Genomic DNA, 26,487 nt, shown 5'->3' with positions numbered 1-26,487 from the left:
TTCAAAAGCGTTTTGATAATGTCTAAATGGAAGGAAGTGTGAATCACTAACCTCCCTCAATTATGACACTATATGCTAAGAAATTCATGATAATCTTAAAGATATGCAACTGACAAATAAAATGTCATTTTCTGCTGTGGGTTCGTTCATGCACCCTATAAAACTATAAGAGCCACATGAACATGCTATGATAAACAAGCTCTTAAGACCCTCTTCACCACTGAAAGTTTGTGTGGTTTACTAATTTTAAGCTGTACTTCCAAAGTTACTGTAATTTGTTTTATCTTCGGCTTTACGGGCCACCGTTCAATAATTCATTTGCCCATTCATATGTTTGCTGTCTTTACTGCAACTGAATCCAGGACAAAGTTGCTTTCCTGTTGTATTATTTAACTCTCTTTGATTCCCTCTCTCTTGCTCCCACATTCTATATTGGTTCATATATTCTCTCATTTCTCATTACCCAATAGCAGTATCTTTCGAGTTTCAGCAGTGTTTTTGAGGCTTAAGCTCTGCAAGTGTGATATCATGGTAATGCTACATGAGCTTTTGTAACTGTCTTCTATGTTTGTGTTTTCAACTTTCCACCTGATTTTTTCTGCAATGTTTACTGCAGGTTTTGGTTGGAGATTATGACAAACATTGTGATGATAGCGAAGCTGTAGTAGACTATAATGGAAATCCAGCAGACAAAACTCGTACTGGAGGGTGGCTTGCTGCTGGCCTCATTTTAGGTTGGTATACATGCAGTTTTGAGCTGCATTCTTCCCTATTATTTCTTTTTAATTGTGACAGCTGATTTCTGACAAGTTTTTTATTGTTATTGTAGGGACTGAATTTGCTGAGAGAGTATGTGTTATGGGAATTTCGATGAATTTGGTCACGTACTTGGTTGGATCTCTGCATCTTTCATCATCAAAATCTGCTACTATAGTGACCAACTTCATGGGAACTCTTAATCTTCTAGGCTTGTTTGGAGGAATTGTCGCTGATGCTAAGCTAGGACGGTACTTGACCGTTGCTATCTTTGCATCCATAGCAGCTGTGGTGAGTTTTAACTTCAGACTTACAAATCTAGATTAGAATAACTGAATAAGCTTATTTTATATTTATGTTCCAGCACAAAGTATGTCACTAACAAAGCATATTTTTGTGCGTGACATAGCTTCTAGAAATATAATATTAGGTGTATCTAAATTGAATTCTTTATTCCAATCTAATATAATCATCTCCAAGCCTTGCGGAATCAAACATAATATTCAGTAAGTTACATCATAATAATAATAATAATAATAATAAATAGAAATAAAATAAAAATGAAGAACTTTGAGAATTACATTAAAATATCAATATCTAGAGTAAATCTTCATCTCTACCATTTACATTTACCATCAAATTATGTTGTTGTCTCAAGATGCCTTTTCATGTTTCGGGCCAAATTAAGCTGTCTGTAATCTATCCAGTCTAAGACTCTAACAAAAAAAAAAAAAAAGAAAAAGAAAAAAAAAGAAGGTTCATTGTCCTAGGCATTGAGCTCCTGAGGTAGAAGGAAGGGTTGGAGTAATTGCAGCACCTCTATTACTCATCCGGGTTCTGATCGATATACCTATAGCTAGGTGTACTCAAAGATATATTCTTGGTCATCATTTGCTGAAGTATGTCCTTGGTATCCCTAGCTTTAGGTACACGTTATACCCAGGTGTATGTAAAAATTTTCAAAGTCAATGGACTTTTAAAGGACTGATTGTGATTTTATTTTCTGTTTGTTTCATTTTATTCTTAGCTGAGTCTAGGTGCTTTTTCCTCCTGTTTTATTTCTTGTCGAGCCTAAAATTTTTATTTTTCCTGTGATGTAATGTTTAGTATTGACTTAATTCATGTAATCTTTTATGGATAACTAGGGAGTGTCACTTTTAACATTGGCAACCTCACTTCCAAGCATGAGACCCCCTCCATGCACCAACATAGGGGCACCAGATAGCGACTGCATTCAAGCCGATGGCAAGCAACTAGCCATGCTCTACGCCGCTCTTTACATCCTCGCCCTAGGTGGAGGGGGCATAAAGTCCAATGTCTCAGGCTTTGGTACTGACCAATTTGATCCAGCAGACCCAAAAGAAGAAAAGGCCATGATATTCTTCTTCAACAGGTTCTACTTCTGCATCAGTATAGGCTCGCTGTTTGCTGTTACTGTCCTTGTTTATGTTCAAGATGATGTAGGCAGAGGGTGGGGTTATGGCATTTCAGCTGCAACCATGATGGTTGGGGTCCTTGTTTTACTGGCCGGAACACGGTTGTATCGGTACAAGTCTACTCAGGGCAGTCCCCTGACAGTTGTTTGGAGGGTGCTTTTCCTGGCCTTTAAAAAGAGGAAGCTTCCTCATCCTTCTCATCCCAGCTTTCTGAATGGATTTCAGACTGCTAAGATCCCTTACAGTCCTTTGTTCAGGTAAATATCTACCTTTTGACACATTTTTTTCCTTTTCTAAATAAAATAAAAATAAAAAAGTGAAATCTAGAAATATCTTTTAATGGGGTCCTTAATTTAATTGCTTTGGCTGTTTCTTTTTCTTCTCTGAATTATTATAAACTTTTGGGATATTCTTATATAATGCTTACAATAATTGGTCTTTCTTCCAGGGTGGGGTGTTGGAGGACCCTATTATGGATAATTATAAGCTAATCTTTGGAATTAAAACATTGCATGATATCAATCAATTAATGCAGTCTGTGGTATTTGTTATACCAAATCAATATAAATCAATCATTGTCCTGGGATTCCAAATCTATTCTTTCTGTCCTGTACTGTTCTGTATTTACTCGAAAATTAAGGACAGTAGATGGTCAGATGGATAGAAAGTAAGAGGGTCTGTGAGGTTGATGAGAAAACAAAAAAAAAAAAAAAGTAATAGATTGTGGGGATCGAGAGAAAAATGAACACAAAAGAATATCCTATAGACAAGTGTGCGGTTATTTTTTACAACAATCTGACTTAGCAAAATTGATCCGACTTGAAAGAATCTGACCATAACCGAAATTGGATGACCCAATTTGAATTGCAACCCGAATATGACTAAAATAAGCCAATTTTCTAACTTAATTGACAATTTTGAAATCTCTTCTAAAGCTGTTAGAAAATTTGTGTTGGATCAGAAAGAAAGCTTAGATATGAAAGACTAAGTTTGTGAAATTTTGAACTTGTAGATGTCTTGACAAAGCTGCAGTCATAGACGATTTTGCTGCAAAGGACGGAAACAGGTACAATCCATGGATAGTCTCAACAATGACAGAAGTTGAAGAGGTGAAATTGGTGCTTAAATTGTTCCCTATTTGGTCTACCTGTATTCTCTTCTGGACAGTCTATTCTCAAATGACTACATTCACCATTGAACAAGCAACTTTCATGGACCGAAAAGTAGGATCCTTTGACGTTCCTGCAGGCTCTTTCTCAGTATTTTTGTTCATTTCAATCCTCCTGTTTACCTCCTTGAACGAAAGGGTATTCGTTCCCATTGCCAGGAGACTTACAAACAATTCTCAAGGCCTCACGAGCCTTCAAAGGGTTGGGATTGGTCTTGTGTCTGCTATGTTTGCGATGATTGCTGCTGCCATAGTTGAGATACACAGGAAACAGAAAGCACATCATGGAATTAAAATCAGCGCGTTCTGGCTTGTCCCTCAGTACTTATTTGTTGGTGCAGGGGAGGGATTCGCTTATGTTGGCCAGCTTGAGTTCTTCATTAGGGAGGCCCCTGAAAAGATGAAATCTATGAGCACTGGTAAGTAGCAGAAGCTGTATTTTCCATAGAAAACTTTGCATAACACTTTAGCTTTAACGCGTACTCATCAATATCCAAATTCTAAACTGTCTGTTATATGAATGCAGGGTTCTTCCTGAGCACTCTTGCAATGGGCTTTTTTGTGAGCAGCATGCTAGTTTCGATAGTAGATGAAACATCACATGATACATGGTTGAAGAGTAACTTGAATAAGGGGAGATTGAATGATTTCTACTGGCTACTCGCCGGGTTGGTGGCCATAGACTTTGTTATTTTTCTAATTTTCGCCATGAAACATCAGTACAAAGTAAAGCAACACATAGAAGTGTTGAAAAGTGATGAGAAGGAACTCGAGAGTTGGGAGAAAGGCAATGGAGTTGCTTAGTGTAAGGATGCATGAAACAATATGTTCATGTACAATTGATTAGGGGAGTGTATAATCCGAACTATGTAAATCATGTAGAGCTCGGATCGGAGCTCGATCCAATAGTTTCAATCACCTCAAGGTATAAGCCTTAGAGGTAAATGATTGTTAGGGATTGTAGTGTGCTTTAGTTAGAGTAGTTTATGTCTTGCTCTAAGATTATTGTTGATTTTCTACAATGTGTAAATTGCAAGTTCTCCATTTCCTTAAAGAGTTGAATATAAAAGCAATGGTTTTTGATTTTCTTTGATGTTTTCACCATTACAAACGGTTAATCACTAGATCGCAATTAGATTTAGATAGAGAAAGGTAGACAATGACAAATTTTTAATGTTGTTCAAATATGAATAAAAGGAATTGACAATTGACAACGAACGAAAAATAATTTCATACTTTAAATAAATATTAACCACACTTTTTTAAGATTCATAAAACAAATCAATATCATATTTTAATATGTCGTTTTATATCTTTTGAGGTGGCAATCACTACAAGAAAAAAGATCAAAGAGGGCGATATACATTGATCAAGGAGGGCGAGTTTGATTTTGTCTTGTTAGTTTTTATCAAGCAGGGCGAAATTATAATTGCCCTTTTATTACAGAGTAAAAAGGGCGACTGTTACTTTCGTCTTTGTACTTCAAAGCAAACAGGGCGAATTAATTTTTCGTCCTCTATAATAGAGCAAACAGGGCGAATTCATAAAATCGTCCTCTATAATAGAGCAAAGAGGGCGAATTTTATTTTCGCCCTCGTTGTTCAATAAAATAAACCAACACTAAACATTACAGAGTAAACGTTTTGTCTATTTTACAAAACTAAAAAGAAACAACCAGGGCGAATGTTTGTTTCGTCTTTGTATTTTAGACAAAAAGGGCGAATTTTATTTTCGCCCTCGTTGGTCAATAGCAAAAAGGGCGAATTCCTTTTTTGCCCTCGTTAGTCAATAAATATTTTAATAAAATAAAACAAAGGTTTTCTCTATCAAAACAAAAGGACATAAAAAATTAAAAAGTTAAACCTTAAACGTTTTCTCTCTGAACTTTTTCCCCCAAAAATGTATGAACCCTAAATCTTCGTTCAGATTTTTCGCTCTAATTCTTCGACCTAATTGTTTGCTCTAATTCTTCACTCCTAATAGACGTTCAGATTCTTCGCTCTGATTTATTGCTCGAAGTCGGTCAGATTTCGCTCCAAATCATTGCTCGAACTCGCTCAGATTGCAAGTCGTTCAGGTGTCTCAAAATTTTGGTAAGTTTTGGCTCAAAACTATGTGATTAAGCTTTTGATTTGTAAGAATTTGTTGATTCTCGAAATCCTTGCTCTTAATTTGTTGATTTTTTGTCAATTTGTTGATTTTTTTGTCAATTTGTTCCTGCATGTTAGTATTGCTCTAAATTTGTTGATTTTTTTGTCAATTTGTTGATTTTGCAAGTTATTTGGAGTTGTTATTTATGCTAGTAATGTCAGATAGCTTATGATGAAACAATATAAAACATAATATGATGAAATAATATGATAAAACTGATGATAAGTGACAAGTGAAAGGAGTTGTGGAGCTTCTGATTGGTTTTTAGAGTTACATATATAGCTTTTGCTTGGTTTTCGTACACACATCTTGAAGTTCAGAGAATGAATCAATTTTTAGAATGCAATGTGCTGGCTGTTTTTGTGGAGCTTCTACGATTGGTTTTTGATTATATATGAATCATATACGTTGATATGATCCTGTGGTAATACCAAAATTCTATTAGTTTATATTAGTTCATATTAGTTCATTGTAAACTAGACTATGAAAATTAAATCCAAAAAATGCCAGAATTTACTTTAAAATGCCTTGGAGCACATGAATCCATTCTTAGAGGTTTGATGAGTGTATTGACTTTACAACTTAGCTATATGAAATATAGAAACCTTAGATCCAGCAGGTGGAGCAAAAATTACTGTTTTGGCTTATGGATCTGATGAAAACCCCAAAAATTACTTTTTTGTCAATTTGTCGATTCTGCAAGTTTTTGGGAGTTGTTATTTATACTAGTAATGTCAGATAGATTATGGAGAGGCAAATCAGAATTATTCGTATTTTATCAGTGGTTTATCGATTTAATTGCTTAATTGATCGTATGAGCTATTGATTACTGTGAATTGGGATAATTGTAATTTGTTTTGATTACTATGAATTGTGATAATTGATAACTCTATATGAAAATATGCGCATGTGATAATTGATAACTCTATCTGATAGTATTATACTAGCTAGTAGTGAGCCAGTGAGGTAATATTCACCAAACAGTGAGGTAGCAGGGCTGATTGGAGTTGCGGGTGTGTTGCGGTGGCAGGTTGTTGTTATTGTTATTGTTTCTGCAATCTTTTGCCAATTTGTTGATGATTACTATGAAGCAAGTTAAGAATAAATGCAGTTTATGTGATAGATAATATACTAAACGAAACAGGTGACCTCTATAAATGGAATATGTTAGCTTTGATGACTTGAGCACATTATAATGGTCTGGCCTGATGCTTAAAAAAATGATCGAGGCTTAAACTTACCAATCCACCCAGCAGCAAAAACGCCAGCAGCTATATAGACAATCCTTAGAGTGAGCTGCACCATGATTCATTGTTATTTCATTGTTGTTGATAATATACTAATTAAGTAGTATATTATCATATCTATTCATATAATTTTATAACTATTTTGTCTACTTATGAACTTATAATATACAAATCTATTGGTTCCATTATTTAGCTAGTAAGATCCAGATGTCTAACTTGTATATATAAAGAATGTTATTGCCTTGGCTTTTGGGAGGACTTTCACACTTTTGTTTCATTAGACTATTGGTCAACTTATTTATGTTGCTATAATGTTGCGTTTTATTCCACCCATCCCTTGTATCAACTTATATATTGTTTTATGTAATATAGAATGGATAATGATCGAAGTTGGATGCATGTTCAAGGGTTGAAAGGTAGGCTTCAACCAAGTTACCGAAATGGTGTTAAATACTTTCTTGATTTTGCTTTCAAGGACACTAACCCTAATTCTGGGGATAAGAAGAGGTGTCCTTGTTTGAATTGTCGAAATTACTTTGACCATGACCGAGCGACAATGCGTGTTCATCTTCTTCGAGTGGGAATGTTCTTGTAATCGAAATTCTTCAATTGGCATTTCTTCCCTTTTGCTAATCCTATATGTTGTTTGAACCTTTAGGAAAGGAGTGAGAAGAATCGAGCAAATGCTCTTGCAAAGAAGATCAAGTCGGCATGTGGTGCAAAATCAACGGCTCGCATAATTTATGAATTGGTGAGTATAATTTGTCTCTATCTTAGCTGTTTACTGTCTCTGTGAGCTGTTTACTGTCTCTGTGAGCTGTGACTATGAAACTCTGCTGACTGTATTCTCCTTGATCTACTCTGCTGACTGTATTCTCCTTGATCTACTCTGCTGACTGTATTCTCCTTGATCTTCTAACAAAATAATCACTGATTAAGGGATGATTATGATATTGTTTTCTTGGGTTCATCCTTCTTTCTTGAAGTAATCGTTTCAACATTTTCATTGCTTTTTTTCTTCCCTATAATATAAACATGTATGTTTATTTTACAGTTTGTAAGTATTAATTATTTGTTTAGTTGGATTGAAAGAAATTTTGTGAAATGTAAAATTACTTGTAAGCACTTGTGGTATGCTGTGCCAGGAATATAAAGCATGACTGATTAGCTTCTCTGCTGTCAGATTAAAAATCATCTGCATACATAATATAAAGCACAAACTTAAACTCATAAAGAAAATCATGACTGACTGGTTTTGAATATAGGTCCGTACCTGAATATGACATAGTTTAGTAATAAAATACGGAGGGAGTATGCCATTTAGCAAAGGGTGCAATATTACTTTGCTTCAATGTTGTCCTTTTTTTTTCAGAGTATATGTTATTGATATACTTTCTTAAATGGATTGATCTTGCTGAAACTAATAAGTGTATGTATGTGATTTGATAGGAACTTGAGGCACAAGCTTGTGAAAATGAGAATGAGGTCACTGAAATCAATGGTTCTAGCTCAAATGTAACCACCTCATCCCAAGCTAAAGATGATCCCATGTATTTAAAGTTATGGGAGAAGTCAAAGAGGTATATTTAATATTTATCTAATGCACGGACACTTTATTTTTCTTTATACTAAAATTCTGACTTTGTTTTATCTTGTAAGGCATAAAAATGGGAAATTTGACGATGAGGCCGAGGAGAAGTTCAAGGAATTAAAGGAGTTGCATGAGAAGGAAATTGGTGAAAAGGGGGTTGATAATCTTACTCTTGAAGAAGCTTATGTGAAGGTTCTTGGACATCGTTCAGGTTATGCTCGAGGTTTAGGCAAAGGGCACCCGGTGTCATCTAAAGATGGAAAGATAGGAAGAGCTGAGCTGGAACAAAATGTTGAAAAACTACAAAATGAAAATAATATTATGCGAGCTGAATTGGAAGCGTCTAAGAAGAAACAAGAAGACCTAGAACAAAAGCTTCGGTTAATCATGGAGAAGATTGGCCTTGATGCTTGATAGAGGTAATATTTTATACAAAGTATCTTTTTCTACTTTGATATTTTTTGGGCAGCCATTAACTGTATGGTTTGTGGTATGTTTAAGGTGTTTGTATTGTCATTAGCGAATTGAATTTTAAGTTGATGTACAGCCAGTCACAGGAGTGGGATGACTTAATGTAATTCATACCCTTGTTAATTTCTTTTTTCATCTGATATACATGGTAATTATTTGTCAATAATACTCTGGACCTTTGGATATCTGTTGAATAAACCCCTCTCTCAGCTTGTTCCTTGTGTTATGATAATCAGTATATCCTGTAATACATATTTCTCCAAATTGATGATGGCTTCATCAGAATGCTCTCCATAATGTTGCAGTTTCACTCTTCTTTTTCCACATGATTGCACCTTGTACAATGACTCCCCAACCATAACTTTGAGCATATTGATTTGCCGATGCTCTGTCTTGGAACTACTTGTCTGGTATCATTAATACAGTAGTTTTTTTAATCTTATGTGATTATTCTATCAAATTCACTGCTTTATCTTTAATTAATCATCTGTTGATGGTTTATCTTGATTAATTGCTCTGGAATGTTGTTTTGGGTATGATTGAATTTGTTCAACAGATTTGATTTGTGTTGCTCTTTTGCTATTTAATTATAGCTATGTAATATGTCGAAGTAATTTGTGATGTTTAACTGGTTTATTTTTCCTATATTATTCAGGTAATGTAGATTGGATTTTGTTTTGGAAATGGAGGACACCAAATGCTGGCAGCATTCCTTGGAAAAATGATCATACGGAAAAAAAAAAAGGATGCTAGAAGGTGCAAGGATGAGAAGATTGCTTGATAATGTCCTAGAAAAAACATTATTAAATATTTGCTATTTAGGATAATTTGGTTAATACTTTTGTATATATAACGACAAAATTAGAATTTATGCATATTAACACCTTTTTTTTCTAAATGTAGTCCCTTTTAGAATTATTTTTTTTAAAAACTAAAAATTGAACAAAGAGGGCGACTTTGTTTTTGCCCTTTAAAATTTGATCAAACAGGGCGAATTTTGAGCAAGGAGGGCAATATTAATTGACTTGTTTGAGTTGTTTACAGAGGGCAAAAAAACTTTTCGTCTTGCTTGATTCAATCAAAGAGGGCGAAAATTTTGCCCTATTTGATGTTGATCAAAGAGGGCGAAATTTTTTGCCTTCTTTGATATTTAACAAAGAGGGCGAAACATTTGTATGCCCTTTGAAGCTAATAGGACGAAGCTAATAGGGCAACCTGGGGACGATTTCAAAATCGCCCTCTTTGCCTAATAGGGCGAAATTTGAACCTAAGAGGGCGATTTAAATTGCCCTCTTTGATATAATATCTTGTAGTGAATATCGTATTAATCATTTTAAATATATAAATTCTTGTCGGAGAAATGTGTCAAATAATTGGGCACAAAAGATCAAAATTAGGTTAGTTGATATGACAATGGATAAATGACGTGTGAGAAATATATATACTCCCTTTGTCCCTTTTTATTTGCATTGCCCATTTTATATGAGAGTTTTATGAGTCATTTAGCATAAACAAAAGGAGACAGAAACAGTAATAAGGAATATATAGTACGAAGTATATGTTAAGGGAACTCATGTTTCTAAATTAAAGTTAGCTTGATTTCTAGCATCTATCATTTTCCCACCCTCAATTTTTTATTAAATTAAAAAGAAGAAAACAAAAATGTCCAGCAAACTTTCATCCTAATCAATGCGACGTACTTTTTCTTAAATGTATCACTTTAACTTATTTATTTTTATTAAAATATAACAAGTAAATGGTATTTTGTAACCATATTGTTCGATTCCAAGATAATTTTGTTTCCCGTCAAAAAAAAAAAAAAAAAAAAAAAAAAAAAAAAAAAGAAAAGTAACCATACTGTTGGATTATTCACATTATCTATTTCATTTTTTTATATAATTTTTACTAGCTAATCAACAGTTAAATTATATTAATGACCAAAGTTGTATTTTGCCAATTTTACCATCAAAGTTGCATGTGCGTTTCAAACAAAAACATAGAGAACAATAATCTTGACAAAACGCGTTTATCTAATTTATTACTATCCCATCCTTGTCTAAAATTATATATATATATATATATATATATATATATATATATATATATATATATATATATATATATATATATATATATATATATATATATATATATATATTTGTTATATATAGTCCTCAATTAATATAGGGTTTAATACACTCAAACCATATATTTGACAATGGTAGGGAAGGGAACACTACTGTATACAGTTATGCACTGTCCCATATTGAAGACATTTTGGTACCTGAGACGTCGTCCAATAGCCATACTTGTACACACTAGTCATTATATATAGACCACATGTTTAATTAGCATGTTTATTAAGAGGCTTAACTATCTTAATTACAATTGTTGGGACCACATGCCAACTTGTAAGAAAATTCAAAAAAGAAATTAGCAACATAATCTAAGAAATTAAGGAGGGAGCACAATCTACTAAAGCAATAAGAAACTTTGAAGTAGTAACCAACAAAATCCATTTCATGTAAAATCCTTAACTTCCATCAAAATAATCAACATTAGCAACTAAAATTAATTTGATTTTTCAATAATCAATTAATCATTCATATCCAACATGTAGCTTAATCCATATTCATTATGGAAGTGGTCAAATAACGACTCTTTTCAAAATGAGACATAAATATATATATATATATATATATATATATATATATATATATATATATATATATATATATATATATATATATATATATATATATATATGAAAATGATACTTGATTATTATAAATAATGAGACTAATATTAAAAGAAAAGCTTATAGAATTGAGATGAAATATTATATAAATGAGACTCATAAAGCTAGTATTTAAAAATGAGACAAGTGTTAAAAATGAGAAACTTACGAGTTTTTGAAAGGTATACAATTAATTTATAAAAATAAGGTCCAAGTAATATTTGAAAATGATATTTTTGAGTGTTCAAAATTGAGACCCACCCAAAACACCACCAATTTCAACATGAGTTTATTATGTCAAATGTCTTCAATATGAAGTTACTTTTTGTCCGTTTATTTTTTGTAGCTGAAACTTGTAGAGCTTGGAAAATTAATGAATATATGATCAAGGATAAAACATGTGCAATATAAGTTATGGCCTTGTTAAGCCGCAATTCTGTGAAAGTGGTGCACCTTACACCCTGATGTATATAAAAAATTTCAGTGAAAATTTGGTGCTCGACGCATTGTTAAAGTTGATATTGTCATTGCTACTCCATTAAAGTATTAAACAAGCACCTCTTGATTCTAGCTTCCTTCTTCGGATAATGTTTTGGATTCATTTTGGGGTTTGTCTTATTTATTTAGGAAGATAAATTTTATGTTGTTTGAAGAATAGGAGTTTAAATGAATTATGAACGATAATGATGAATGATGTTGTTTAGGTCTTTGTATGTAGTTGCAAACGGCATAAAAGAAAGGGGAAGTATGCAGAAAAGATAGTATGATAGAGTTCATTGCTAATTTAATCTACTTATTGAATTATAATTTAATCTACTTATTGAATTATTGAATGATGTTTCTTTCATATTCTCCCCTTTAATGCATATATGTAATGATGTCCTTCCCCTAACTCTTTATTTTACTTTTCTAAATCTTTTGTCATTTGGGCTTTTACATGATTTTTGTTGTCAATTTGACTTTTACACGATTTTATAATTATATACTCCAGACTCTAGTGTAGCTATCTATCCCTACACCCCTATCCCTAAACAATACATAAACAAACCCAACAACCTCATTTTATGTACACACTTTTTACCCACCTATAGATTAAAAAAAAAAAAATATTCAAATCATTATTTCATTTCATTTTCTCTCTCCTTACCTATTTTCTCTCTCTACACCCATTTTCTCTCTCTAAACCCATTGATCTACTTTTTCAAACCCAAAATTTCTACGAATTTGAGACAAATTATCAATAAAAATTGTTCAATCACTACAAAATTCAACAAAACAAGATTGAAATTCGAAAGAATAAGTGGTTTTTGTTCATATTTGGTTCAAAAAAGAGTATGAAACCTAGATTTTACTAAAAAAAATTTTGTTGTGATTGTATTTCAAAACAATTATTGAAACATCAACTGCGGAAAATGCATCATGTAAGTATTTACTATAGTTTTAGTAATTTTTGTTCAAAAACTAGTAAATCAAATCATTACATTCTTCATTTTTTTTTTTTTTTTTTTTTTTTTTGTACAACAAAGAAAACAGTTCCAAAAAAGGAAAACAAAGATTCTGGAAGAATGTAAGTATTAATAAAATTAATTCGTAGTGAAATTTTTCTTTTGATAAATGTTCATTTCCATTTTGATAAATGCTCATTTATACATTAGTATACTATCATTCACATGTTTTTTTTTCCGAAAAACTCTCATTTAATTAATACAAATGCTCATTCAATTCATATGTATTTAATAATTTATAGTCATTCGTGTAATAATGTTCATTTTTTCATAGTTTGAAGTGGAGAATTATTTTGATGAATGTTCGTTTTTATTTTGGTAAATGTTCAATCACATGATAATACATGGTCATTCAAAATTTCACATATTAACATACGATTATTAGAACATCAAAGGTGTTTGATGAATGTTCATTTTATTGCAGTACGAAGGAAATAGTTTTAGAGAAGAACATAAAAAATCTTGAGAAAAGTAAGCATAATTATTAAACTAGTTCTTAGTGGGTTTTTTTATTTAATAAATTTTCTTTTCCATTTTGATACATGTTCATTTGTATATTAGTATACAATCATTCACATGTTAATTAATAATTAAACATGTAACAAATGAACACATATAATGGCAATAATGGTCGGTCACAATAATGCATTTGATCAATTACAGTTAAATTACCATATGTAAAAATATATATGATCATCTATAGTTACATAACTGAACATTATTTATGAAACTACAAAAACATTGATAATCAATAAAAGTCACATGTACAACTTATAATCCCATAAACACAAATATACATATATATATGCACACACACACACACACATTATTATAAATAGACAAAATAACAAATTTTAAAATATGTTCACTATTTAAAATATGTATGAGCTTCTTTAAAAGAATAAAAATCATTGAAATTCACGTGTACAACATTTATATTCAAAAACAACTACAATAAACCTATAGTTAACTACTGAAAACAAACATTAAACATAAATGAACATTGGATGATGGAAATGTTCACTTTCGTGTTTATGAAACAATTACATGTAATAGTATAGCTGTATGGAAATGCATTATTATTGTAATTAAATTGAATTTATTTTATATTGGAAATTATTTTTAACAACTCTTTATTTATATAACTACAATTCTAAGACGTATGTATTTTTATACATCTTACTATAAAACTTACACATAGCTCTTGAAATGAACATTTAATGATACAAAAATGAACATATGTTGAAACACGAATAAACAAAAATGTACATTGGATGATGCAATACTTCTAATAATAAAAATGATTTGAATGCAGCAATCCATATAAATAAATAAATTTGCTCTCATTTTTATTGATAAAAAAATTCTTTAAATGCAATTCATAAAATGTACTTCGTATTAGTTTAAACAAAAACTCCTTATTATAAAAATGAACATCTAATGATTTATAAATGAACATTTACCAATATAGAAATGAACATATTATAAAAATTTACAGAAAATTCATAAATGAAAAGGGGCAGGGGCGGGGCACGCGCGGAGGGGTGGGGGTTGCAGGCAGTTTTCCCTGCCGTAGAGTCTAGGTAAAAATTTGTAACGATTTTAATTATCATTTGGGCTTTTACATGATTTTTAATGAGCTAAAATTCATGATTTTTATTGGGCTTAACTCCAACTTTTTGCCAAAATGTTTTTGGGCTCAACCGCTCAAGTGCTCAAGTATGAACTCTTAAATGATTTGTCATTGGATCTTAAGTTTTGTATGTAGGTAATTCCTTTTTTTTTATATATATATAATAATAATAATAATAATAATAATAAATTTATTATTATTATTATTATTATTATTATTATTATTATTATATCTCAAAAACAAAAGTCATACAACCTACAATAGATTAGTGGGAAGCCGAGATACAATCTGGCCCCCCACTCCTCTAGCTATAGCAAACCCTACCCTAGTGAAGATATGAGCTGCAGCACGAACCCCAATGTCTTGTGTCGTCGAGAACCTCTGAATCCGATTCAGCAACGCAACAGCTTCCTTATCTAATTCCCCCAAGCGAAGAAAGGAGAAGGGAATGAAACCATAGCCAATCGCCCGACAACGAGCTTCATACTTAACCTGCTTCCGATGAGCCGTATCAGCCACAACCCCTCCAGGAAAAAAGTCAGATAGCCCTGTCTGTGTCAAAGGAGAAGACCCAGTGAAGTCGATACATACATCGCGACCACGATCCCATGAATAAAGTAACATGTCGACAAGTCTAAGGACCCTGTCATTCCCTCCACACAACCTTATGTCAACCTCCTTTCTTGCTGAAATCCCATATCTGTAGCAAATATCAACAAGTGTATCTCGAACAACATTATGCCGATGTTTAATACCTACAATGCCAGCACACGACACCGCGTGGTCACCAAAAATATCCCCAGTAAAAGCCCGAGAGAAAGCAGAGCACGATGTCGAGACAGAGAACAAAGGAATACCCAGCCGATAGCACATCACACATCGGTATGTCTTTGCGTTCATCGTCTGACCCAACCCAGAAATAGGGACTGCCCGAAGCCAAGCAGAGGTGTGGTCTCCCTGCTGCGACTTCTACAATGCTGACTGACGAAGAGACAAAGAAAAGGCGGATTCTGCAGAAGCGGTAACCTTTGTGAAATATATATTTGCCAATTTCTTCATGAGTTTAGGGGCAGCAACCTCACAAGGATTACCTAAATTATCAGACTCCACCGTTCCATTAAACAGACTCAAAGCATCCTCAAAAGCGTGACCAAGACCGACAATACCAGTACGACGCAGAAGCTTTGTCTGCAACCCAGCAGACTGCAACCGAGAAGCAAGAAAGGCATAATGACAACATCACCTGCAGAATAAACTCCAAGTCCGCCAAACGCAAATGATAAGGTGGCAAGTCACCATTGCCAATCGCCAAACCCAGGCCCCGAAGCAATAACGATACTATTGTTACTATTATTAGTATTATTAGTATTATTATTCTTAATTATTGTTACTATTATTACTACTATTATTATTATTAATATTGTTATTGTTGTTATTATTATTGTCGTTATTGTTGCTATTGTTATTATTATTATTTTTATTATTGTTGTTATTGTTAATATTGTGCTATTGTGTTATTATGATCTACTCTGATATAAATAGTTTGTTCTCTAACATCTATACTAATCTATACTAAAAGACGTTCCTAAGAACGTCCACGTGTCACGTAAACCCTCTTCACTACGCCACGTCACCTACTTAACCATTCATTACGCCACGTGGCTTCCCTTCCATTTGTTTTTCATTGCATGTTATGCACTCATCAAAATAAAAATAAAATGTTCTCCACAAGAATTGAACTCACAACCTCTAATTTTAGAACTTGGTATCTTACCACCAAGTTAGGCGATTTTTTATGTAATGTATTGAATACAAAATACACAAACTTTTAAATAAAACGGATGTTCAGTAAATTACTGAACATACGTTATACAGTGACAATAAAATGTGCAAAAGTTACACTAAAACGCATAAAAGTTACCCCGACGATATATATGAGTTATTTATGCTTCATTGATAAATTTGACAAAAGTGACACTAAATTTGACAAAAGTGACACTAAATCTGACAAAAGTGTACCCGACGTACAATAAATTACTGAAAACCGGGTGTATACAAAAGTTTTCCTACAAAATATTAATATGTAACAAATGACAATATGAACAACAAATTTAGTTACAAGAAAACTAAATCACACATTACAACGTATATTAATGTTCAATCCCATGTAATAATCCGGGGTATCGCCCGGGACCAAAAACTAGTATCTGTATAAAAAGTTGTGGCATGGTTAAGAATTTTGATTTTTGATTGAACAAGTATTGTTGGATCAAACACCTCTAACTTTAATTTTTTATGTAACAATAAGTAACATCCACCATTAATGATGATTACGGTTAGTTTTGAAGTTAATAAATATGGTTAAGGCCCTATTCTCAACTTAGTTTATAAATTATGAATTTTAGCTCAAAATCAATCATATATATAAGCTATAATCTCATGTTACAAGATAGTGAGCGAAAACATGAAATATATACTTAATATATACCCCTAAATTTAACATTCATTATGGCACCACATCAAAATTCTTGTATCATTATATAATAGTGGATTTTACTTCTAATACCATAGTGAATCAAGTGATACTTTGAGTTCTTAGCCTCGAGCTATTAAGAACTCTAATAAAACCTGCTGGTATTAAGTTGTACAAAATTGATAATCATTTTAATACTAAAATACTTTTTGTACTAATTTTCTTTTAGGCTTAGTTTGATACCAATAGACTTCTTTTTAGTACTAAGATACCAAGCATAATTTAGAACTTATAATTTTTACTATAATCTTTTGAGACACGTGTTACTTGAAGTTGTGAACTTTTCTTTTAGGTGAGGTTGTAATAGAAAGTCTTGACTCTGCTAATGTACATTGTTATTAAATTACCATTAGAGTGCATCACTCTGGCATTAAAAGGCTTCTTCATATCATCTAAATAGGAGTAGTATATAAGCTTTGTTGGTATTCACATATATTTCATATCATCTAAATATAACGTAATACAAGCAAATGTTTTAACTTATAATTAGCATTAAAATCTTAAGTTCTTAGAGATCGAGACATTCTCAAGGGAAGTAAGGGAGTCGACGAATTGGGTCATTCACCTTACTTACTCGCAAATTTGCAATACCCGATAAAGTAATAGTAAAATAACAGGAAATTTTGACTTTTGCTACCTCACAAACACCTCAATTTCAATTTTGCTACCTATCAAAACTTTTATTTTATTTTGCTACATAACACATGCCCTTTTCTAAAATTTTGCTACCACTGAACGGAATCCGTTAAGTGGGTCCATAACGACACGTGTCGTATTATTATTGGCCCAAAAAATTAAAAAAAATTAAAAAAAATTTAAAAAAAGGAAAAACCTAAACTACCCAGCCACCACCCCCACGCCACCACCTCCTTCCCCCCAACTCACCGCACCCCTCCCCGAAACCACCACCCGCGTCGCACCACCACCCCCAACCCACCGGAACCCTTTCCCTCCCTATCCCGCAACCGTGTCGCCCCCAAAAACGCTAAACCCAAAACCCAAAAACCCCAAAACGGCCAAGATTCTGGCCTTAAAAGGCCGAAATCGGCCGGTTAAGGCCACCGAGCCCCAACTCCGGCCGATTTCGTCCATTTGTGGCCAGATTCGTGGCCGTGGTGGGATCTAGGGTTTTAGTTTTGGTGGTTTTTGGGTTTAGCATTTTTGGGGGCGACACGGTTGCGGGAAAGGGAGGGGAAGGGTTCCAGTGGGGTGGGGGTGGTGGTGCGACGTGGGGTGGTGGTTTCGGGGAGGGGTGCGGTGAGTTGGGGGGAAGGGGGTGGTGGCGCGGGGGTGGTGGCTAGGTAGTTTAGGTTTTTCCTTTTTTTATTTTTTTTTAATTTTTTTTTTATTTTTTGGGCCAATAATAACACGACACGTGTCGTTATAGACCCACTTAACGGATTCCGTTCAGTGGTAGCAAAATTTAAAAAAAGGGCATGTGTTAGATAGCAAAATAAAATAAAAGTTTTGATAGGTAGCAAAATTGAAATTGAGGTGTTTGTAAGGTAGCAAAAGTCAAAATTTCCAACGCAAATTAGCAAATACCCGAAAAAGTAACAGTAAAATAATAAGTATAACTTCCCGCATACAACTTCCCCTTATTCCCACCTCTTTCCCATGCACCCTGCAATTTCCCTGCATTACATATTGCAAACTTGAAGAGAAAATCGGAGAAAAATACAGTGGCAGTATCAGAGTTGCAGGAATAAAAAATGGTGGTTTTGCCAGATTATCCAAAATCCTTCAAATTAGACCGAAAATCCAAATTTGCTACCAAACTTAAACCCCTCATTTCTCATCAACTCAACCTTCTTTGCCCAGATTTTACAGATGAGAGCGATGATGTCCTTGCTGTAATTTCTCTACTCTTTTTCTTCCATTTTTCCCCATTGTTTGTTGCTTTTTAGATTTTTTTTTGTATTTATCATTGTTTTCTTGAAATTGAAGCTTAATAAGTTAAAATTATGGAGTTATTGCTAATTTGCTATTAAACTGGTTATAATATGCATATTCTGTTGATGTAGTTGGGTTTTGTGGGTTTTGTTCGCCATTTTAATTTGTGGGTTTTTGTTCGTCATTTAAAATTTGTGGGTTTTGTTCTGCACAAAATTTCAGGAAATGGGTTTCATAAAAATTTCAATGGTGGTGAAGTTTTTGTACTGATTTTGATGATTATTAACTGAGAAAATTGTTAGTCAAATGATGTGCATCTTTGGGTGTAGGAGCCCTAAATGTTGTTATTGAAAAAGGTGAAGAAATTGTTTCGATATAACTGTATTGTTCTTAAAATGTTGATGGGTTGTAAATTTGTTGTTTGTTGCTTTTGGCAATTCTAGTTTGATGCTTACTTGACATGATTTTGGGGCGCTAATTACTTGCCAAACCACCATTATTAGTGCTGTGATAATAATTTTCATGGTAAAGTTATATGATAAGTTCTTCATTTGGTGTGTGTACGGAACATGGAAAGTTAGTATAGAGCCTGATTTCAAAAGGGTTTGTGAAATGCAACTAGATGAACATATGTGAAGAATTTCCTGTTTAAGCTTGGATGCAACTGTACCAGGATGTTTATTCCCCGTTAGGTATGTAAAAATCCCAATCGAGTGTAAGCTGGTAGAAATGTTATATAGTCCAGGACCATTGCCTTCGCCACACACAAGAATTGATGAGCACACTCCCCTTTAATAAAATTGATTAGCAGGGAGCACAAGATCCAGATCATACAATAATAATTCATTAGTGAACATATATAGAATGTTGTGTGTGATAAGGTGCCTATTGCAGTTCAGCTGATGAAACTTGACTTGTTATGACAAAAACACCCAGAAGTTTCATGCCAGATTAGTGTGGGAATTTTCCTTGGATAAGTCATTGTTGCAAATTTTAAAGTTACATGCATGGAAAGTAAACTGCAGAAATTGAAAATGGTAACTTTTAATCAGGGTGAAGGCCTCAAAAATAATTGTTTCGTTACTAACATTGGAAGCTGTTGATGATGAAAGTGAAATTAATTATGTGATCTTTTCTATGTGCATGGAAACCTATCATCTTAAGATTTTTTCCCCTTTAATAGAATATGTTAGTGATCAAGCATTCAAGCTGCAATGCAACAGAGAAACAGCCATGAATTCACCTGGAGGCTGGAGCTTCTTTGGGAAATTGGAACTTCCCTCTCAGTAATATTTTATTACTTTTAGACTAGTTAACAAATTTTAAGCTGTCAAATGTTTGGTCTCTATAAGGAAGCAGTTTGGTGACTGGCGGGATGACTGGTATAGATTAAAGTAACTGGAGGGCTTCAATGTTAGATAGGTTACCATCTGACCAATCCTTATTTGAGCCTTTATCTACCCTAAATGGCTATATCTCTTTAGCTCCCAGTTCCTGTTCAGTCTGCAGGATGATCTGTGTGTTCAGCTATACTTATGTCGAATTTGATACTCTGGAGTCTTTTACCTAATTTCCTTTGAAACCATGCTGTTTGTTGTAAGTTGCTATCTCTTTGATTTATACCACAAGGAAACATGCTATATGATATAACCATGATAACCAGGTAAAAGTGTAAAACTGGGAACTTGAACCAGAGTTTTTTTTACCAAGTAGAGGTGTGTTTCCATAGTTTCACAAGCATTGCTTTTCGAATTATGCTTTCCCCTTGAGTATGCAGTTTCTTAGAATTGAGATCTATATGAAAATCACATACCAAGGAGTTTTGAACAGTTCATATCTGGTATTATTGCTTCGAATGCTTGTAACTTGTTACAAAATATTGCTGCATGTGAACGACCTGATAATGTGATGCTGTTCTTTCTTATCTAATATTATGCTTTCATTTTCATACCATCAGTGAGCTCAGGCTTAACATTGAAGCTCACTGTGAATAGGTTTTCCGTTTTCATAACTAATTTTTTGCTTCCTTCCCTTTTTCTGCAGGAGTACATCACAGTTTTGGTATGTAATGGGAAAAACCAAAATCAGGCAAGAGACGATTTGCACGCGTTTCTTGGAAGGAGGACTGAGGAATTTGTATCTTGGTGAGTAATTTTTTATCTACTTGATCAGCTGTTTTATCATTATCCAACAAACATTTGTTGCTAAATCAAATGCTGTTCTCCTGGACTACTGCATTTAGAGGTGAGATAAACCTTGCAAAACATATTGTTAGATAGCATTCTTAAGCTACCTAACAAAAACTTGCCGACTGCAGCAATTGTTTAGTTAATAATGCAAAACAAACATCTGTGATCTGTTGTTACCTCCTGATAATTATTTATGACCAATATTACTGTTGTAAATAATATCCTTGCAATGACAGTGAAACTCCAATTTAAACTTAAAGAAGATTCAGACTTCTGAACTGTGTACTTGCTTCCTAATTCTATAGCAGAAATTTTCTTTTGATATTTCGGGCTCAATGTTGTAGGCTATGGAAGTTTCTTCTGAAGAATGAGACTCAATTAACTGCTTCATTATCATCAGATATGACTGTTGGCACTGTCCATAGTTTGTGTGATGTTGATAGACACAAAGCTTGTGCAAATAGAACATTCAAAAGTTGTCTGAGTTACTCTGTCAATATGATGGTAATGGAACCTTTTGAACTAAACTTCTTTGTGCTAGAATTGTCTGTAATTTTCTGGTGAAGTTTTGAAAATTATTTTTATCGACAGGGTAAACATGATAAGCATCATTTATCTGGGCAAGCCTGTAAATCTTCTGATATCAAACCACAAAAGGATTATCATCCTCCCCTGGCAAATAGTGTCATCCAGTCGAGTGACCTTCGAAACAAAGTTGCTAAGTTTGATTATTCAAAGAAGGTGATGTCATCAGTTAGATATTATCAGCCTGAAACAGTAAATGACTGTGAAAAGGTAGTCATAATGAGTGCTTAAATTTTGTTTATTTGTTTGGATATTGATAGCATTATATCTGATTTTTAACTACTGATCTAGCATTATAGGTGCACTGACTTGTCCCCGAAGGCTACTTCTTTAGCAAGGAAAGATGTTGCTTTGAAACTCGATTATCTGCCTGCATCTGTAGCTAAGTCTACTCGAAGCTGTAAGCTGCCAGATAAGGAACCAGCTAGTTTATTGGGGCGGCATCCTACTTCTTTACAAGAGTGGAGTCTTACTTCTAGAACACAGTTCTCTAATGTCAGTAAGCTTTCAGGTAATAAATAGGTTGCTTCCAAGAATTAGCCATATTTTTCATGAAGACTTATTCATTGAATGATATGCTGCTTGAAATCATCATTGTAAATACTAGCATTATTTTTTTTTGTGGCAGATTGCCCACAAATGCATAATGTGGGTAATGCCTTGAAAGGGAGCCTTCTTCCAGTAATTCCATCCTCCAATATCAACCAGCCACGGAAAAGTGTTTGGGACAGATTGGGGAAGCCTCAACAGAATGCTCTATCCAGAAGCCAGATTGTTGATTGTTGTGCAAGAGACAAGGCTCATTGCAATAAAAACTGGACTGACCACCATTCTTCAATGACTCCAAATCCTTTTGAACAAATAGTTCAAGCTTCTCCCTTGCCTGCTCTGCCTAGAGTTCAAGGCAGCAGAAAATTGAGACAAGTACATCAGTCTTTCCGCGGAGGTGGCACTCACCAACTTGATGACACCATGAGACCAAAAAATGTCGTTAAGACTAATTTTGAGGTTCCATCTATTAGTAATATTGGAAGAAAAAGGCAGTTTGGTGAAATTAGTAGCCAAATAGATGCTAGTATGACAACAGAGAAGATAACGGAAAACCAATTACAAAAGCCTTGGCAGTCCCGTAATATATCAGAAGTACCATCAGAGGGTTCTCAGTCTGTTGTCCCTGTATGTGAAATCTTCTCCCTTTTTCCCCTATCCCCTAGTCCACTCTCTCATCCTCACCATAATGAAATATTGAACTCGTTGGCCTGTATATCTTGAAACTTGTAAGAGCATGATACCTCCAATGTGTTTTCTTTAAGTTGATTTCATTTTATAAGCTATGAAGCCGGTTAATTATGTAACTCAATGACTCAATTTTGGATTAATCAGACCACTTTAACCTGTAGATGGCTTATATCAAGTTATATTGCTCAGGAATCGAAGACTTAGTTTCTTAATTGTGGAAGGGTCCTATGTTTTTTTTTTTTGTTTGTGGAAACTGGAAAGATCTTGCTGCTTATTATTATCTTATGACCGAGAAGGTGCTTACCAATAAAAAGACTAGGTTTCATCTAAACAATTGTCATCTCCTTTGAAATTGCTCTGTTTGTTACACTTAGCCATTGAGATATAATGAAAGTGATAATATCTATCCCTCTGTTGTGGCTTAGTGCTTCTTGCCTTATAGTATTAACATGCCCATGCATCCTATGCAGCAAGTGGATGATATGAAATTGCGATTGCATCAGATTGAGCTAGATATGGTTAAGCTACGAGCAAGGCAAGTATCATTGGAGAAAGATGGAAATACCAACTTACTGACAAAATCTGGTAAATAGTGTTCCATTTGCTCATCTGATATCTTGATAATTTTATATTGCCATGCCTATTGTACAATCTGCCTACAAATTTTACATGTAATAAATTTTTAGCCTATGGATTTCATAATTAATTTTTTGAACATTTTAAACAAGTATCTTAATTTGTTTTTGGCCATATATTTACTAATGCCTAAACATTGTGTGTTACTGGATATTAAAGAAATATGCTCTGAACTCTTATATTATTCATCAACATAAAAAACAAACTAATTATTAGTTACTCTATACCTTTCTTGGCCTTTTGGGTATTAGTTACTCTGCTATTTTTTTTTAATAAGTTTCTAGTTATTATGATGTTGTCCCACAGGTTCCTGCCCAAAGTAACCATCATCTCTTTCTTGTTTATACTGCTATCTTGTACTCTTAATACTTAATTAGCTCCATGTTCTCCTCTCGGTGCTTCTCTCTTATATTCTGACAGAGGTTTGCCATTTCTTAAGTAAACTTGATCACTCCTTTTGCAGGTGTGATAAAGCCAACAGTGGATGAATCAAGAACAGTGCTCGTGACTAATGTAAAAGCCTAATGTCCTTAGAAAAATTTGCAATAAGTCCAATATGATTGATTGAACCTCATCTTTTCTACACTGCATGTATCTTCCACAGGAGGGAAATTCATATGTTAAGACTTTGCTTAGCATATCGGGCCTTAGAATAGATAAAGCTGACATGCATAGAAATTGGTTCACGTATGAACATAATTGGAAATTGGCTGAATGCTAATACATTTTTTTCCTTACTTATGTTGAATGGAAGTTCTGGAGAATTGGTGTACTGAGTTTTAACTTGAAAGTACAGAAACGATATTGGAGCTTAAATACCCCCACCCCCCCCCCACCCCCCCCCCCCCCCCCCCCCCCCCTCTTTTACCTATCTAAAAAGAATTTGAGTATAAAAATGAGGATACTCATGCATATATGCACCAACCCTGAGAGCCATCTTATCATTTGCTTTGCATTTAGAGAAAAGACATAGATTTTGATTAATTGCCTGTTCAAAATATCATCTTTTCCTGCATTTGAAGATATAAGTTGGGTAATGAGACTGATGACAAGTATCATGTTAATGACTAACAAATTTGTAGGTGCATTTTGAGGCAACAAAAGAATCTTTATTGATGTACTTCTGGAAGTGTGGAGCTGTAGTAGACGTCAAATTTGCTGATAATATGCCATCTGCGCTAGAAAAGTAGATTTCATCTCCTTATCTGTCTTTCAATTGTCAAATTTTTTTATAAATATCTGATGTTTGAGAAATACTCCCATGTTTAGGTCTGCTTACATTACTTTCCAAAACAAAATGGCTGCTGATAAGGCTTTGAGATTCAGTGGGGGATCTTTTTATTCAAGAACCATTAAGGTAATTTTTCAGCTCTACTGATGCTTTTTTAAATGATTCTTATAGCTGTTTTTCTTTTAGATTCAGTGCCTTATCGTACACGTGTTTGTATAACACTGGAACAGCTTCTTTTAATAAAGACTGGGTCGGGGAAGAGGGGGAGGGTTGTATTATACTAGTATGTACTATGTAGTTCTTCATAGCGGAGATTGACTGTAAACTACAGTTCTTTGGTTCTCCATTGGAAGTCGGGACTGTTCTTCTACCTTAGTTCTGCCTTCAGCAACCAAGCATGATGTAATTAAAAAAAGTGATTGTGCTTATTTTGTAGGTTTATAGGACAGGTGAATTTCCCAGTACAGCTACAGCATCATCAGCTGAAATTTCTGGCAAGAAGATGCGAATTACTCCTTCAAAAAGCAACGTTAATTCTGAATCTCATTCCAAGTGTCAGAATGAACCTTTTTTTTCAGCTCATTCAGAACCCTTGTCTTCTACCTTTGAAGAAATAAAAACAGTTGCAGAATCTACTTGTCAGCAAGGACCTTCAGCTGCTTCTTCTGTAGAGATGCCTGAAGAATCAGAGCAGCAAAATTTGTCAACTGAGACATGTACCTCATAGCAAGAGCATCTGACTTTATCAAGAAAGGCCTAAATAGTGCTCTGATTGAACTGAACATGTAATTTTGATATCAAGTTTTGCAAGGGTGAGTTGTGGATAATACTTTTAACTTGGGAGTTGGGATAGACAGGATATACCTTGGTAAGAAGTATATGATTTCTATACGTAATTGTACAGAAAGTAGGAACGAGCTTTGGCAATGTCATTCACCAGTAGAAAAGGACATGTTTGGATCCTGTAACAGATTGTTAACTTCTAATACTACTAAATGCATGTGCATTGGCATAACACTTGTTCATTTATTTTATTTCGTATGATGTATTTTCTTTTCCTATAACTACAAATTCATATCTTTTCAAACAAGTCATAGTTTAGTATTGTTGTCCAATTTTGGTAAATTGTTTAGGCACCAAAATCACATCACATAAGGCAAAAACTACTACTACCTTTTTTTTTGAAGGCAAACTACTACTACCTTCATTTCAAAGTATTTGCAATGATTAAACATTTTCTACTGTCTTAAATAAAAATAAAAATATATATATATAAAAAAATAAAAAAAAAAAAAAAAAAAAAAAAAAAAAAAAACCATTTTCTACTCACATTTTATATCTAATCATTGCAAATAATTTGAAACAGAGGTAGTAAAATGATTAGTAGTACAGACATATACTTTTCTGATGTTGTCTTGGAGCTAAAATTAATCATTAAGATCTGCCAGGAAGTAACAATGCACCAACTGTATTTACAAGTGTTCTA

General features: G+C 33.7%; 2 protein-coding genes across 2 annotated transcripts; both read left to right on the top strand.

Moving 5' to 3' along the window:
• The first annotated feature begins 321 nt into the window (after window positions 1-321).
• Window positions 322-4,448, top strand: LOC145595997 (protein NRT1/ PTR FAMILY 6.4-like). Its single transcript, XM_081652427.1, has 6 exons — window positions 322-531; window positions 617-734; window positions 830-1,047; window positions 1,902-2,449; window positions 3,205-3,779; window positions 3,887-4,448. The coding sequence occupies exons 1-6, from the start codon at window positions 529-531 to the stop codon at window positions 4,162-4,164; spliced, it is 1,740 nt and encodes a 579-aa protein (XP_081508553.1). The 5' UTR covers window positions 322-528; the 3' UTR covers window positions 4,165-4,448.
• An 854-nt stretch (window positions 4,449-5,302) lies between these two features.
• Window positions 5,303-9,811, top strand: LOC145594983 (uncharacterized). The gene is made up of 5 exons (XM_081651337.1): window positions 5,303-5,453; window positions 7,417-7,509; window positions 8,208-8,338; window positions 8,418-8,768; window positions 9,476-9,811. The coding sequence occupies exons 3-4, from the start codon at window positions 8,307-8,309 to the stop codon at window positions 8,761-8,763; spliced, it is 378 nt and encodes a 125-aa protein (XP_081507463.1). The 5' UTR covers window positions 5,303-5,453; window positions 7,417-7,509; window positions 8,208-8,306; the 3' UTR covers window positions 8,764-8,768; window positions 9,476-9,811.
• The last annotated feature ends 16,676 nt before the right edge of the window (window positions 9,812-26,487 follow it).

Source organism: Chenopodium album, chromosome 19 (genome assembly GCF_948465745.1).
Source record: "Chenopodium album chromosome 19, dcCheAlbu1.1, whole genome shotgun sequence".
Classification (NCBI taxonomy): domain Eukaryota; kingdom Viridiplantae; phylum Streptophyta; class Magnoliopsida; order Caryophyllales; family Amaranthaceae; genus Chenopodium; species Chenopodium album.
The sequence above is the reverse complement of the archived record's forward strand: the minus strand, read 5'-3'. Positions and strand labels throughout refer to the sequence as shown.

Excerpts from the sequence above, each read along its gene's own strand:
- LOC145595997 (XM_081652427.1), top strand. Across the intron at positions 2,450-3,204 it reads CCTTACAGTCCTTTGTTCAG|ATGTCTTGACAAAGCTGCAG; the intron begins GTAAATATCTAC and ends TTGAACTTGTAG. Across the intron at positions 3,780-3,886 it reads GATGAAATCTATGAGCACTG|GGTTCTTCCTGAGCACTCTT; the intron begins GTAAGTAGCAGA and ends ATATGAATGCAG.
- LOC145594983 (XM_081651337.1), top strand. The coding sequence starts at position 8,307 with ATGTATTTAAAGTTATGGGAGAAGTCAAAGAG. Across the intron at positions 8,339-8,417 it reads TTATGGGAGAAGTCAAAGAG|GCATAAAAATGGGAAATTTG; the intron begins GTATATTTAATA and ends TTATCTTGTAAG.